This window comes from Heterodontus francisci, chromosome 8 (assembly GCF_036365525.1).
Source record: "Heterodontus francisci isolate sHetFra1 chromosome 8, sHetFra1.hap1, whole genome shotgun sequence".
NCBI classification, from domain to species: domain Eukaryota; kingdom Metazoa; phylum Chordata; class Chondrichthyes; order Heterodontiformes; family Heterodontidae; genus Heterodontus; species Heterodontus francisci.
This window is the reverse complement of record NC_090378.1, coordinates 111,293,718-111,310,297: the sequence shown is the minus strand read 5'-3', so window position 1 is coordinate 111,310,297 and position 16,580 is coordinate 111,293,718. Positions and strand designations below refer to the sequence as shown.

The 16,580-nt window shown below is 44.0% G+C and overlaps 1 protein-coding gene across 2 annotated transcripts in view; it reads left to right on the top strand.

The window, feature by feature from the left end:
* Positions 1 to 4,252, top strand: part of LOC137372589 (pre-B-cell leukemia transcription factor 1-like) — a 697,223-nt gene extending 692,971 nt beyond the window's left edge. For both annotated transcript variants that reach the window (XM_068036530.1, XM_068036529.1), the window contains one exon: positions 4,110 to 4,252. In XM_068036530.1, coding sequence (XP_067892631.1) covers positions 4,110 to 4,202 — 93 coding nt within the window. In that variant the 3' untranslated portion in view covers positions 4,203 to 4,252. The remainder of the gene's footprint in view (positions 1 to 4,109) is intronic.
* Positions 4,253 to 16,580: the final 12,328 nt, after the last annotated feature.

The following is a 16,580-nucleotide window of genomic DNA, read 5'->3' as shown; positions in this document are numbered from 1 at the left end:
ACTGAATTTCTGGAAAACATGTTTGCCTCTGATCAGATGTTTCAAGGTAGAGAGCAGGATTCAAGGAAGGACACTAATTATTCAGGTTTACTGCACAGAAACAGGCCACTTGGCCCAGTAGCTCCATGTCAGTGTTTCTGCTCCACACAAATCTCTTCCCACCTTACTCCATCTCACCCTTTCTGCATATCCTTCTATTCCTTTCTCCCTCATGTACTTATCTAGCTTCCCCTTAAATGCCTCTATGCTATTTTCCTCAATCACTCCATGTGGTAGCAAGTTTGATATTCCAACACTCTGGGTTTATTGATGACTATCTAATATTTATGGCCCCTAGTTTTGATCTCCACCACGTGGAAACATCTTCTCTATGTCTATCCTATCAAACCCCTTCACAATCTTAAAAGACGTAATGAGTTCATCCCTCAGCCTTCTCTTTTCTAGAAACAAGAACTTAAACCTGTTCTGATGATTATAATCTCTCAGTTCTGGCATCATCCTTGTAATTTTTTTTTTCAACTTCTCTAGTGCTTCTATATCCTTTCTGTGGAATGGAAACCTGAATTATACACAGTGCCCTGAGTAAATGAATAACAAGCTCCCTTCTATTTTTTTTCTCCTTACGCCTCAATGCACAGATGTATTAAAGAGGAAGCTAGCTAAGTACATGAGGAAGGAAAGAATAAAAGACTATGCTAATAAGCTTCCTCCCACCTTACTTCACCTTCAATGGAGCATAAACACTGGCATAGACCAGTTGGGCCAAATGGCCTGTTCCTGTGCTGTAAAATTTGATGTAACGTCAGGATGTTTTTCAGCTTTACTGTTGCTGTACAAATGCAAGCTGCCGTTGTTATCCCACTGAGAATGATGTAGAATTTAGAGGGCTATAGCAGAACTACTCGATAAAGGCACACAATGGGGACACCCCCATGACTGGAGGGAAATATTAGCTGTGGTAAATATTACTCTGGAGAACATCTATCACAAACTCTGCGGCTGACGAGATTAAAGGGCACGTGACCATCATCCCTTTAAAGGGTCAATGTCCCATGACCTAGCCAGGAGGGTTTTCTAAATAAATGTGTGTGTGTGTCTGTGTGTGTGCTGTATAACCCTTGCAGGGTTACGCAGGGTTAAATGGCTTCCGTCTCCAAGGATCTGAAGCTCGCAGAGGACTGTAACCCCGAAGCATCAAATCACCACTGTCAATCCTGGTGTAAAACACTCCTCTGATCCTGTCCATCAGCTGCGATGACAAGCAAAGTGGGAATTTTTATACAGTCTTAACAGCAAAAAAAAAGGAAATGAGGGCAATTAGAGCACTGACAGGGAAGCATCCTCTCACCAAGAGGGCACTTTATCGGAATTTGTCCCCCTCTTGTTCTGATTGCATGTGTGTGCGTGTATGGATTGTGATCGGGGCCGGGCAGTACTTACCATAAAATAACAGGCTTTGAAATGAGAGGCTGCCAAGAGGCCTTTTCTACTGCCGCTCAGCTAATGGCATTTAAATTTTGACTAATGTCCCCAGTGCACTTTAATCTGCCTGCTTTCCAGACACAAAATTGATTCCGCTTTCTGCCCCTTATACTTACCTTGCCATCTTGAAGGCAGTAATTTGTTGTAATAGCCTCTTTGCAGAGTTGTTCCATCCTGACCTTTTGGGAAAGGGTTTCAATGATAAGCCGTTTGGTTTCACTTTTTAAAAGGACTGTGTACAGGGCAAAGTGACAGTGACACGGGGGTAGGTGAATCGGCATCAGGCTCCCACTCAGAGGTTGTGATTAGCATGACTGTCCCCCAGTGGATTAATTCCCCAAGAATGCCAGCCTGGGCTCTGTAGTTAGTACTCTCATGTCTGAGTTCAAAGGTATGAGTTCAAACCTCACCTCAGGCACTTGAGCAAATAACCTACTGCTGATATGCCAGTGTGGTACTAGGAGGAGGGGGCAAAAATATTGTCGGAGGTGGGATCCCGTGTGATAGGATTCACAGAAGAGCAGGGCAAGTGTCCTGGCTAACATTCCTCCCACAATCAACACTGCCAAATAAAGCAGCATTCCTGCATAACAACAGTTGCTACTAATAGTGGTCGCAAGCTATCATGTGTAACGGTTGTAAGGTTCAGTGTTGTGGTACGCCACCCCTAAAGATGGTCCAAGTGCAACAAGAGTACCTAATATCTGTGAACTGGGTTGGCACCATTGCATTTATTTTTATTTGTTCTTGGGATGTCGACACCTGTTAACCACCACTTGTGACAGAACCTGCCTCTCACGCATTGGTCTCTTCATCCATCAGCAGAAGTGCACCATGTGAAACTATCCCATCGCCAATGGAGTTGCTGCATGGCCAGCATCTCACGTGCATGGAAGGATGCCGATAACCACAACAATGGGATGTTGACACTATTTATTACCCAAGAGGGCATCCACACAGGAAAAAAAATTGACTTGGGTTGATATGGTGCCTTTCATAACCTCAGGATATCCCACAAACACTTTACAGCCAATGAAGCGAGGTCATTGTTGTAAAGGTAGCAAACACTGCAGCCAGTTTACACACAGCAAGGTCCCGATAACAGCAATAAATTCATCCACAGCACCACCCACTGAGCCACAGCTGAATCAGACTGTGTATAGTGAGCTCTGCTCTGTAAAGAGCATTATGGAACCTGTTGTTGTTTTTTTTTTACAAGATCAGCCTAACAGATCATTTTCTTTCTCCCTCCCGTTCTTTCTCTCTTTGATTGCGGTGAGGCTGAGACTGGCTGGTAGGACTTCATTTATCCACTGGTCCTGTTTTATAATGCTGGACGGCATTGGGTGGTGTCATGTGATGCTCAATGACTTCCCCAACAAACTCCTAGCATTGTCCCAAGTTCCAAATCCCAGCTGCACTTCCTGGTGGAGGTGCAGGGTCCCCTTTCCCCTGGCTCACCCTGTCCTGGGCAATTAGTTGGCTCCAGAGCACAGGAAGATAAGAAGACCAGAAGCACCCCAACTACTCGCTGTACCAGCTGGGGGATTGTGTGTGATATTGGGGTTGTCTAAAGGAAACAGTAGGACACTGAAAGAAAACCCACCACTTATCTTGCAGCTTATCATGTCCTGAATGCTTCAATCACTGTTTTAATTTAGGTGAGACGATTTTAATTGCTCCACCGTTGACGGCTGTACCTTCAGCTGTCAAAGGTCCAAGAACTGGAATCCCATCCCTAAACCTCTTCCCCCTCTACCTTTTTCCTCTTCAGCTAAGCTTTTAGTCAGCCGCCCTAATGTTTCCTTTCGTGTCTCGGTGTCAGATTTTGTTTTAGAATACTCCTGTGAAGTGTCTTGGGATGTTTTATTCTGTTAAAGGCACAATATAAATGCAAGTTTTTGTTGTTTTAGGTGGCAGTCAATTTGAACACAGCAAGATTTCAGAAATGACCAGTGAGATAAATGACCAGTTTAATGTGATGGTGCTGTTTGAAGAATAAGAGTACATCAAAGCCCAGGAGAGCTCCACCTGCTCAGTGTTGTGGGATCTTTCACATCCACCTGAGGAGGGAGGCACAGCCTTAGTTTCATGTCTGGTCCAGAAGACATCACCTCCAGAAATCCAGCATTCCCTCAGTACCACACTGAAGAATAGCTAGTCGATGGAGGGGGAGGGGGGATGTGGGGTATGTGGTTGGTGGTTCTCCCTGGTGTCTTAGCCAACATTCATCCCTGAACAAGCACCAAAAAGCAGATTATCTGGTCAATTATCGTTTTGCTATTTGTGGGATCTTGCTGTGTGCAAATTTGCTTCCACGTTTCCCTACATTACAACAGCGACTACACTTCAGCACTAACACCTTGGTCAGGAGGCACTTTGGAATATCTTGAGGACGTGAAAAGTGTTAAATAAATTCAAGTTCTTGCTTGATGCTGACACTTGGAGGGACAGGGGGAGTTAATTCACCAGTACTGACATAAAATCATTTTTTAAGAGGCATTTTAAGTGGTTTCCAAACTGCTTAAATGTATAAATGTGAGTTTCAGTGACCTTGTCAGTACAATTGTCAATTAGCATTGTACTCACTCCATTCCTTGCTCTGAGCTACTTGTTTCTTTTCACAGACTAATGGAGGCTGGCAGGATGCAACTACCCCATCTTCAGTGACGTCACCAACAGAAGGGCCTGGAAGTGTCCAGTCTGATACCTCCAACTGATCTCGTAGCAACAGGGCATTCCAGCAGCCAATGGGCTTTCACTCTGCACTGACCAATCAGACGGGGGTGGGGAGCGGGGGGGGGGGGGGGGGTGGTGATTTGTGGCATGGGTGGGGTGAACCGACTAAAGCCCCAGTCAGCTTTCTCTTTAATTTTTGGTGGGTGCTTGATAACCAATTGGGACAGTTCTTTCGGTCTTTGTTTGGGTATAGACGCACTCTATAAGTGAACATTGTGAGACAACACGGGAATAAAACATCTTCACGCCTATCCCAATGGACAATTACCTCATTGTGACTTCATCTGAGACCAATAAGGAATCCCTATCGTTACATTACAATGCCCGCACTCTACCTCTTTGTATCAGTCTCGAGCCTGCTCAAGCCAAATTTGATTTCTTTCACGCACTTGCATCTCGGTTAATCGACTGAAATACATTATCTGTACATTGAACCCTTAAGTGAACCAGTCCAGGGTGTGAGCCATCTCCTGGTATGGGTGCCTCGCAGTTAAAACTCCAGTATAGAATACAGAATACTCCCCTGCCATTTTGTGCACCATAGCTGCTCTCTGCTAATAGCTACAGGTCCCCACTCTTCATCTTTATCCAGTAAGTCACTTACTAACTTCACAAATAAGGAATATTTTCCCTCAGTCAATTCTACATCTGGATCGGCGTGTTTGCATTCCCATCATTCTTTGTGTGAAGACACTATTCCTTCCCCCCTCCGCCCACCAGATTCGCTTTTAGTCAGGTTAATTCTGAATTTGATTCTGTCATTGTTTCCAAGGTTACTGTGTTCTTCTTAGCCTTTTGGTTCCCATTTTACAAAGCCTGGGCTTATGCTCTCCATTTGCCCGACCTTTCAAATGTTATCATCAGTTTGAGTTTTAACTCAGTAGTGTTTTTCTGAAGGAAATAGTAATTCTATCTCATAACGGATAAGCCCCACTAAAAATGCAGCATCCTATACAAACACCTTAAGAGGCTGCTTGGTTTAAATGAGAAGCTAAAAGGGTCAGATTCTGAGGACAGGTTGCATAGACTAGGTTTGTACTCCCTCGAATATAAAAGTTTAAGGGATGATCTAATTGAGGTGTTTAACAAGAGCAAAGCAGTTGATAGGGTAGGTAGATTCCTCAGGTGAGGGAGTCCAGAAAAGTGGCATAACCTTAAAATTAGAGCTAAGCCATTCATGGGTGATGACAGGAAGCATTTCTTCACACAAAGGGTAGTGGAAATCTGCAACTCTCCCCCCCCCAAAAAGCTGTTCAGACTAGAGGTCAATTAAAATTTGAAAACTGAGTTTGATAGATTTTTGTCGGGTCATTGTATTAAGGATTACAGAACCAAGATGGGTAGATGGAGTTTAGATACAGATCAGCCATAATGTAACTGAGTGGTCGAATAGGCTTGAGGGGCTGAAAGCCTTATTCCTGGTTTATGTTGCTAAAGCACTGGTTACGTTAAACTGCTTAACGGATTTGGACCTATTCCTACTTGGGCTGTTTAATATGGGTTAATGGATATGGTGAAATCGCACACTGGACTGTAGCAAAGGAGAAGTCAAATGTTAATACATGAACTTTGCCTATCGGACATTCTACCCTTTTCTCCTTGTTCTTTGTCAGCAAGCTGTATGTTGACTGTTTTGCCAGTGAGGCTTGGTAAATTAAAGGGGCCCTCTGATCAGGCACATTACTGATTGTCTTCGCAACAGCGGCCAAAGTAGCAACTGCAATTTGGCATTGCGATCATTTCAACAGTGCGATCTTTGTAGATGCCCATCTTGACCTTGTATTCTCAGTGCCCACAAACATGTAATTATAACCTAACTCCTCGGGCAGGAATCCCACAAGCACCAGTGGAAGAGCAGTTTTACACCCCACACCTGATATGACTCTCCACTAAGTGCAGAGTAAACTCGGGCTAGATTAAAATTACCCCCAATTGTTCAAGAGTGACAAGGTGATTTACAAGGCAGCCACAGACTTGAAGTGCCACATTGGATGTGCTGAGCAAGCAGCACTGTTGTTGTTGCCAGATTTGTCAGTTCTGGGTTGTCACCATTTCCTTCTCCTTCACAGTGAGACCACACAGTGCCTACAGTCTGCAGATTCTGCCTCCCATCAGATACAGTTGTCAGACCCTCCACTTACAATCTATCTCAACACGTGAAAAACAAAGAAATCTCAATTTGGAAGGGTGCCGTTTCATCCATTCTACCCATTGTACCTATCCGCTCTACCCCATGCCCTGACTGTGCTTCAACAGACACTTGTGGTGATGGATTCCACACGCTAAGGGTGACAACATTTCATCTCTCACCTCCTTCCACCAGTGCCCCCCTGCCCCCGGGTGTAAACTTTCAGTATTAATCTATACCTATATCTATTTGTTCCTGATTCATCCACCTGTGGAAATCAACTTTCACTGTCTGTCCTGTCAAACACTTCTATTGGATCTCTCCCCTTTCACTTTCTCTACTCCAGCCCTGATTCTTCAAGTCTCTCATCATTACTCTAATCCCCTCAGCCCTGGTATCATTCCACTGGATCTATACCACATGTCTTGTCCATGCCTTCAATATTCATTATATAATGAGGTGGGCAATGTGGCATTCAGTGCTCCAACTGAGGTCTAACTGATACAGATTCTTCCTCACCTCCTCGTTTTCATATTCACGCCTGACTTATTTTCCTGCCTCTCTCTGCCAGCTCCATTTTCATCCATAGTGTAAGCTTCTTGAATGAAGGAGAGACAGGAAGGAGACTTGAGGTCTTTATGCTGTGGCCCAAAGTGATGTGCAGCCACCCAGTGACAAGAAGTTCCCCTACAGGGATGTCCGTGAGGCATTATGGCAATGCATTGGAAGTGAATGACATATCTTCACATCAGTGTACTGATTGGTGAGCTGTGATGACCCAATGCAGGTCAAGGAGACTTCATTGGTATGGATATGTTGGGAGGGATAGATTTCAAAAGTTTTAGAAACTATAAGCAACAGTGAAGGAGAAGGGCTTTAGTTCAAACTGACTTCAACACTTATAATTGTCACATTCTTGATTCAATTGTTTGTTCAAGGTATTGAGGCCCCTATTCTGATTATTTGTAATGGATTTGAGACTCATAAGCTCTTAAGTCTCAAACTCATGACCCATAGAGTTGAGCACTGAATGCCTAAAGTCATCAATTGCTGGTGTGTTCCTGAATTTGATTATCTGGAGGTCCAGGCTATGAAGACCAAGGTTGGGGGGGAGGGTGTGGATAATGTTAACATTTCCCTATCATTGGGAGATCTTTAATTCAGATTAATGTAAGTTTTCTGGTAGAGGACTGGGGTTTAAACGGACACAGTCTTCATGAAATAGTATTCATCAGATCTTTTGTTTTTGGGAGTTGGGGAGATGAAGAGCTAAGGATCATTCTTGTCACTGAGATCTCAAGGGCAAGTGATGTGTACATCACCATTGTCAGAAAGAAAGACAAAAAAGCTTGTTTGGCCAACCCCCTCCCCCCCATTCCCACCCAATGAAGATGATTCCCCTTTAAGTGGAGAGGGCCGCACCATGAATATGGTCCATCTGCTGAAGGCACCTGGTTCATTCTCAGTCAGTCCCATAAACTGGTTTCCTTTCTTTCGTGCAATGAACATATTTATTCAGACCATTAATGCGATACCAAAAACAATCAAAAGGCAAAAAAAAGGACAGAAAATGAAATTTAAGAAATAAAAACACAAACTGTAAGGTTTCTTTTTCAGCTTTACTCACATTTTCCTCACACCTTTCCTCACTCACTGTTTGAGTCTTGTTATTTGTAGCTATTATTTGAACATTTAAGTCTGAATGTTCTTGTATAGGGGGCGGGGGAGGGAGGGAGGGTGGGGTTAAACAAAGAACCAAAAACTGTCAAGAGTACCATGTGTAATCCTTACTCTCACTGGCATGTGAATCTGATCTGATGACTGTTTGCTAATCTTTGTGTCACAGGTGATTATATTCTGTCTTAGATGAAATGCTCCATTTCTGTGTAAAACTCTAAGAGTGCTGATCTACCTACCCTTCCATTGGCTTCTTGTATTTAGTGGTGACTGAGTAGAAGACACTTAGGTTCCCATCTTTTATAATCTCCTGCTCACGGCTAACTACAGGTGATGTGAAAAGCAGTCTTGACACTGAGGTCTCCCTGATCAGTGATGTAGTGAAATGCTCTGAATGTCCACTCCTTGTTTAGTGTTTCAGCCCTCTCCTTGTTGTCAGTATCCACATTTAAGGATGCCCCGAGGTCAGGTAGATACAGAATGCTGCTTCTGCGTATCTCAGCCATTCTATTCCATCAACTGGCTGCCAAACCTATTTGGGTGTCAACTGTGGTTGAGTGGGTCGCACTCTTGCCTCTAAGTCAGAAGGTTGTGGATTCAAGCCCACTGCTGAGACTTGAGCACATAATCTAGGCTGACACTCCAGTGCTGCAGTCGGAGGCACCGTCTTGCAGACGAGACATTAAACAGAGGCCCCATCTGCCCCCTCCGGTAGATGTAAACAATCCCACAGCATTATTTTGAAGATGATCAGGGGAGGTCCTCTCACTGTCCTGGCCAACATTTATCCCTCAACTATGCCACTAAAACAGATTATTTGGTCATTACCACATTGTGGGACCCGACTGTGTTTCCTGCAGTACAACAGTGACTATACTGGTTGTAAAGTTCTTTGGGATGTCCTGAGGACCTGAAAGGCATGATATAAATCCAAGTTCTTCCTTTCTGTTTGAGATTCAGATTATGATGCAAGCTTGCCCATTACCAACTGGACTAGCACTTATGACACTGTAGCTTCAGTAATGTGTTGCATCTTATAGCGAGGGCATTGGGAGATCTGCTGTCAGTGACCATATGAGAATGTAAGCTGATTACCTCCCGAAGCATCATTTACAATAAGATAATAAATCTCAACAAGACCTAAACTGGAACCAATCTGACGCTGAACTTCTGCAGGAGGTTCTAGGTTCTGCCTGGATTCTCCCTGGCCTGGATCTTGATTAAGCTTCGAGTGAGTTCAGTCACTTTATCCTGGTAATGGCCTCTCCCCATCAGACCCTGAGTTATCTCGTGAAAATCATTCAGTTCTAATTAGGTGATGCAGAGCAGAAAGCTGAACAGACTGCATCCTTTCAGGCCCTAGACACATATACTCACATAGTCTTTGTCATCCAGACCTATCCTGCAGTCTTGCAATTGTTCCAGACAATACCTTGCCTGACAATGACCTGATATGGTGACACCCTTGTCCCCACCAAACTTTGTAGAAAGGTGGCTTGTTCATAGAAGCATACAGTGCAGAAGGAGGCCATTCAGCCCATGGTGCCTGTGCTGGCTCTTTGAACGAGCTATCTAATTAGTCCTATTTCCATGCTCTTTCCCCATAGTCCTGCAATTATTTCCTTTCCAAATATTTATCCAATTCCTTTTTGAAAGTTATTATTTTCAGGCAGCGGATTCCAGATCACAACAACTCACTGTATAAAAAAAAATTCTTGTCCTCTTCCGACTGGTACTTTTGCCAATTATCATAAATCTGTGTCCTTTGGTTACTGACCCACCAGCTCATGGAAACAGGAGTTCGGTGGAACTTGGTAACTGCAGTTTGAAAATTACGCTTTGTGTGAGAATATTGCAGATGCTGAGCACAGTTGTAGCAAATGCCTCGCCATTGAACATTATTTTAAAATGATTCCAAAATTACGATGAGCACAAAAACTCACCAAAGCTGTAAAGGAAATTGAAAAAGTACACCATTGGACTAAGAATATTTCTGGTCACTGGGTATAGTGTTAAACCACAGTGTCAACAACAGCTTCCTCTGTTGGCTAATTTCATTGCAATCAGAGACATATTTAAAAGAACAAAGGAAATGTTTCCGAACATATCTACGCAATATGTAATTCTATGTTGGTGGAAGGAGAGAGGGAACATGGATATGGGAATAGGGAGGCTTATGGGATTACGACTACTGCTCATGTGCAGGATAAAGACCAGCACCTACTGGTTTGGCCAAATGGCCTGTTTTGGTGTTGGAATTTCAATGTGGATAGGCGACTGCACCCAAGCTGCTTTTACACTGTTTCTAGTCCCATGTTTGTGCTGCTAATTATTGCCAAGAGAATGAGGAGGTTCAGAGATATTTCTAAACACAAAGAGTTGTTAGACCATTGAGTGCTTCACCATAAAGAATGTATTTTAAAGGAAAAAGTCAAATATTTCAAGTGAAGGAAGATGCAGGACTATAGAGAGTTGTGGGGAGACCAGTGGGGTTAGTTTTGGATTGACACAGGGCGATGCAGGAGTAAGAGGGGCAGTAGGATTAGATTTGGATTGATAGAAGGCGATGGGGAACAAGGAGAATAGTGGGGTTAGTTTTGGATTGATACAGGGCTATGGGAAGCAAGGAGGGGAGTGGGATTCAATTTGGATTGCTCTTGCAAAGAGTTCGCAAAGGCACAATGGGCCAAATGACCTCCCATGCTGTAAACCTCTGATTTTTCTCAGTAGCAGAGCGATAACTAGTGGAAAAATGACCAATCGAAGAAAGTCCAGACAAGATCACAATGCAACATAGATACGATAGGGAGATCATTCAGCCCATCCATCCAGAAAAGCCCAACTCTCCCCTTTCCCTGACCACCCCACCCCCCTCACTGCCCCCACCCCCCACCCCACACCATTGCAGTATAAAGTTATTTGTTAAAACAATCACAGCGTTTTTACCTGCATTACTCCAAGGGGAAGTGCATTCCTGGTGTTGATCACTGCATGTGTGTGTATATGTGAAGATCTTCCTGACATCAGTCCTCAGCTTTTCCTTTCACCTGTTTGAACCCATGCCCCACAGCTTCTTTTCAAAGCACATGCTCTCGGTTTACCAAACCACTCTGCAAATGCAGCAGCAACACCAATGTGGTCTTCCTGCATTAAAGAAAGAAACCAATCTCCAGTCAAAGAACAACAATAACTTGCATTTATATAGTGCCTTTAAAGTAGTAAAACATCCCAAGGCACTACCCAAGAGCGTCATTAGACAAAATTTTGATACCGAGCCACAAAAGGAGATATTAGGACAGGTGACCAAAAGCTTGGTCAAAGAGGTAGGTTTTAAAGGGTGCCTTAATAGAGGAAAGTGAGGTCAAGAGGCGGAGAGGTTTAGGGAGGGAATTCCAGTGCTTGAGGTCGAGGCAGCTGAAGGCACGACCACCAATAGTGGAGTGAAGAAATTCGGAGATGCTCAACACATGCAAGAGGCCAGAATTGGAGGAGCGCAGAGGTAGGACTCGAGGAGATTACAGAGATAGGGAATGGATACTGCAGAAGCCTGCTGTGGCAGAACGTGGGGAGTGGTTTGGTTACGAGGCTGAATGATGAGCAAAAAAGAACACTCACAGCAGAACCATAGCAAACTCCCTCGGAAACAGTCAATAACCACCCTGCTTTTCACATCACCTTTGACAAGAAGCTCTTAAGATGCAAGCAATTCTGCTTTATTTTTTGGGTTAAATTAAAAGGATAGATTATAATTCATTTTGAAGGGGAGTGATTTTTATTTCACAACAATCGTGTCACATTAGCATGTTGTTTTTCATTGTAAGATACTGCATTTTTTTTTAAATGTGTTTTTCTTTTTTTACTCAGACGGAACCATTTGTAATTAATTTAGATTCTTTGTTCGTGTTCACCAGTCAACACTGGGTAATGTGTCATTTTTAACCACAAAGATTGCCAGGTTAGGGCACACGGAATAATGAGGTGTAGGTTTGATGGGTTTTTAATTTGTACTTGTTAATGCATAATGCAAATAAATTGTTCCACTTGTTGCAAACTGTTGGTCTGCCCCTGGTTATTGACGTGAATTGATTGTGGTGTGGGATGAATGGCTCACTGACCAGTTCTATCCCACACACTGGTCCGCTGGATCTAGTCAGGCTCAGTCATTTCCTTAAGCAGCTTGGTTTCCTGCTCTTTCGCAGAAGTTCAAGTTGGCATCATAGAAGCTCACAGCACAGAAAGAGGCCATTCGGCCCATTGTGCCTGTGCCGACACTTTCGTAAGAGCTATCCAATTAGTCCCACTCACCTGCTGATTCCTCATAGCTCTGCAAATTTTTCCTTCTCGAATATTCATCCATTTTCCCTTGAAAGTCCCTATTGAATCTGCTTCCACCACCCTTTCAGGCAGTGCATTCCAGATCTTCATAACTCACCGCATAATAAAACTCTCCTCATCTCCTCTCTGGTTCTTTTGCCAATTATGTTAAATCTGTGTCCTCTGGTTACTGAACCTCCTGTAAGTGGCAATAGTTTCTTCCTATCTATTCTCTCAAAACCTCTCTTAATTTTGAACATCTCTATTAAATCTCTACTTAATCTGCTCTGCTTTAAAGAGCACACTCCCATCTTCACTAGTCTCTCCAGATAACTGAAGTTCCTCATCCCCGGTAAAATTTTAGTAAATCACCACTGCACCCTTTGCAAGGCCTTGACATCCTTCCTAAAGTGGGGTGCCCAGAATTGAACACAATACTCCAGCTGAGGCCTGTCCAGTTGACTCCCAGTGCCGCGATGGAGTGGAATCCGGGAGTGGGACAGTGGAATTCCCTTGACATCTGAGCACATGCAGTCCTTCAGTCTGTCTCTGAAGGCGGAGCAAGTCACTTCATTCCATTCACTTCATAAGCTGCCCTATTCCACAGTAGAAAGAACTGGGGAAGAAAATTGCCACTCCCACCTTATTTTCAGGGTTTCCCCATCAACCTTGCACAGAAATTATGGCTGCCGCGGAATTTCTCCCCATTATTCCTTCCAATCCCTACTCAGTCTAAAATCCCATTCTCCTTACCTTCTGGTGTGTCTTTGCTATATTTCAGATGTGATATAAGTACACCGCACAATTTCACCCTGTGATTTCCACATCTTATGATGTGGAGGCTTTAGTTATAAAAGTGTCAACAGATTTTCCCAATGAGCAACTTGAAGATCAGAGTTCTTTCCTCAACATGCCCACCCTCCACTTCCCAAACCTTTCTGTTTCTCCACCCATCCTCAGCAATCTTTCTCTTTTGGATTTTGGACTTGCCACTAGCTGGTAATCTAATCCACACCATCCACCAAGGCCTACCCAGATTTTTCATCTGGTTGGTCCTCACACTGCCACCAGTGTCCACCAGTACTAGTTCATAGTCCTGCGCCCGACAACAGAGTCAATCACTTCAGATCGTTGTTGTGTCAATATAGATCACTCAGTCCAGCACACCAATTGCAGTATGCACTTCGCAGCTTGTTTTGTACCTGGCTTACCTTCCTGGTTTAAATGGGATGAGCCAACTCAAGGTAGCTGCATGCTGATTAGGCAGGGGCCTCAGGGGATCTTCATCAGTCTTCAGCATGCCTGTCTTTCAAAAGGACTCATGTGTCAAATGTCAGACTCCCTTAATGTCCAAGCCTCCTCTCCACACAGAATCTTTAACCTGCCTGGAGAACCAAGCAGCCTGATGAAGATGTGCGTCGGTGCTTTCAAAGCGTAAGCTGATCGTATCCTACACCTGTCCCAATGTCATTCTCTAAGCTGGTCACTTCACTGGGCAACATTCATCCCTCAACCAACAGTGCCCAAGAAACAGATTATTCAGTCATTCGTTGGTTTTGTTGTTTATAGGACCTTCCTGTACTCAAACTAGCCACTATACTGGCAAAACAGTGATGGCACTTCAAAGTGACCCGTCGGGAAGAATTTTTAATTTTTTACCCAACCATTGTGGGATTTAAGGAGTGTCCAGTAGCACAGGGAAAACCTGTTTCCCCACACAGTCTGGAGTTTAAACTTCACAGCGTGCATCTGACGTCACTGACAGGTTCCCTGGCTGGGGGTCAGGTTTGGCTTCATAAACAGGCTTGGCTTTCAATTGTGCAGGGGCTGCTGGAGAAGAGGCCACAGGACCAGGTAGGTCCGATTCCTGATCCCAAAGAGGGTGCGTGGTCCCTGATCCCAATGACGGGGGAAGGGGTGATCCCAGGGTGTCCAATCCCAGACCCCAGGGAGGGGAGCAGTGTCCTTGCCAATACTTATCCCCTCAACCAACTAAAACAGATTATCAGGCCATTATCACGCTGCTGTTTGTGGGATCTTGCTGTGTGAAAATTGGCTGCCACATTTCCCACATTACAACAGTGACTAAAATTTTAAAGTACTTAATTGGATGTAAAATCCTTTTGGGATGTCCCAAGATCACTAAAGGCACTGTAAGTTTTTTTCTTTCTTTCTCACCCTTCACTTTTCCAGTGAGAACATGCTCAATTTAAGTAGTGTAACGATTGTAACTATTTAAGGAAACTCCGAGAATTACGGATCTATCCTTTTTCTCAGAACTCCCAGGCTGTGTCACTTAGTAGGGCCAGGGTACCTTCTCCACATTCCTCATTATGTAAGCAGGAAGCCTAATCAATATTCGTAGTTGGGCTCCATTTGAATACAACAGGCTCAAGCTGCAAATGCTAATCGCATTCCTTATAGGCAGCTCACCAATTTGATTGGCGGAAAATCACACGGCATGACTGCCACTTAAAGGCAGATTGTGGCCCTTCAAGGTGGGGGGCACTTTTCGTAGGAGGTCGGTGAAGAGCAAGTTACTGATGCAGCATGATGTCGGTCGGACCTCCTAATTGCCCAATCCAGCAAAGGAGGTGCTCATGGAGCAAGTCAGGAACCAGAAGGAGGTTCTCTTTCCCTCTGATGGATGATGGGCACCCCTACAAATTAGCTTTCAGCAATGGAGACAAGCCAATGTCAGCAGGATAGAGCTAAGACCTGGCAGCAGTTCAGGAAGAAATCTAATGACCTCACCAGGACTGCCAAGGTAAGACTCTCAACTTCACATATCACTTACTCCCTGCACAGCTTTGGAGAAGTCTACTTTATTCCCACTCTTTCCTCACCCACGTCCATGCATCTCTCCTCCAGGCACAATTGGATATTTCACTACACCTCCTTCCGCCTGTACTCACACACTCAACAGCTACTCCTACTCTCATTGACTTCCCCAATGTGCTGCTTCTTCCATTCATTGTGAATGCTGTGCTATGCTGTTTCACACTCACTGACAGTCTACTTGTAGGACAAGCTGGTACATAACCAACACACCACTCCCTCACTGCAATGAACCGCTCACAGTGCTGAGGAGGGTAGAGGAAAGAACTGCACAAACATTAAAGATAATGCAGGAGATGTAACTTATCTAGATTTTCAAAAATCCTTCAATAAAATGCCACATAATAAACTGACTTCAACTTCAATGCAGAGGGCATGATTAAAAGGTTTGCGGATGATACGAAAATTGCTCCCCTCTGGGAGAAAGAAATTCCCCCTCAACTCCCATCTAATCCTTCCACCAATTATTTTGAATTTATCCCCCTGGTTATTGACCTCTCTGCCAAGGGAACCAGCTCCTTCCTATCCACTCTGTTTTGGGTGCCTCATAATTTTATACACCTCAAGAAGGCTTGCCAGCAATGTTAAAGCCCATGGAATAAAATGGACATTGGCAGCATAGATATGAAATTGGATGAGTGAAAGGAAACAGAGAGTCGTGGTAAACAAAAAATTGTTTTTCGGACTGGAGGAAGGTATATCGTGGGGTTCCAGAGGGTGGCACTAGGAACACTGCTTTTCTTGATATATATTAATGACCTAGACTTGGGTGTACAGGGCACAATTTCAAATTTTGCAGGTGACACAAAACATGGAAGTAGTGTGAACTGTGAGGAGATAGACTTCAAGAGGAAATAGACGGGTTGGTGGAATCAACGGACAGAAAAAATGAGGAGAGGCAATATAAAATAAAGGATAGAATTCTAAACGGGGTGCAGGAACAAAGAAATCTGGGGGTCTATATACACAAATTGTTGAAGGTGGCAGGGCAGGTTGAGAAAGTTGTTAAAAAGGCATAGGGATCCTAGGCTTTCAAAATAGGGACATAGAGTACAGAAGCAAGAAAGTTATGATGAGCCTATACAAAACATTGGTCCAGCCTCAACTGGAGTATTGTGTCTGATTCTGGGTGTCACACTTTTGGAAGGATGTCAAGACTTTAGAGAAGGTGCAGAAAAGATTTACGAGAATGGTTCCAAGGCTGAGGGACTTCAGTTATGTGGATAGATTGGAGAAGCCGGGGCTATTCTCCTTACAGAAGAGGAGGTTGAGAGGAGATTTGATAGAAGTGTTCAAAATTATGAGGGGTCTGGTCAGCGTAGCTAGAGAGAAACATTGAAACATAGAAAATAGGAGCAGGAGTAGGCCTTTCGGGCCTGCTCCACCATTCAAAAAAAATCAT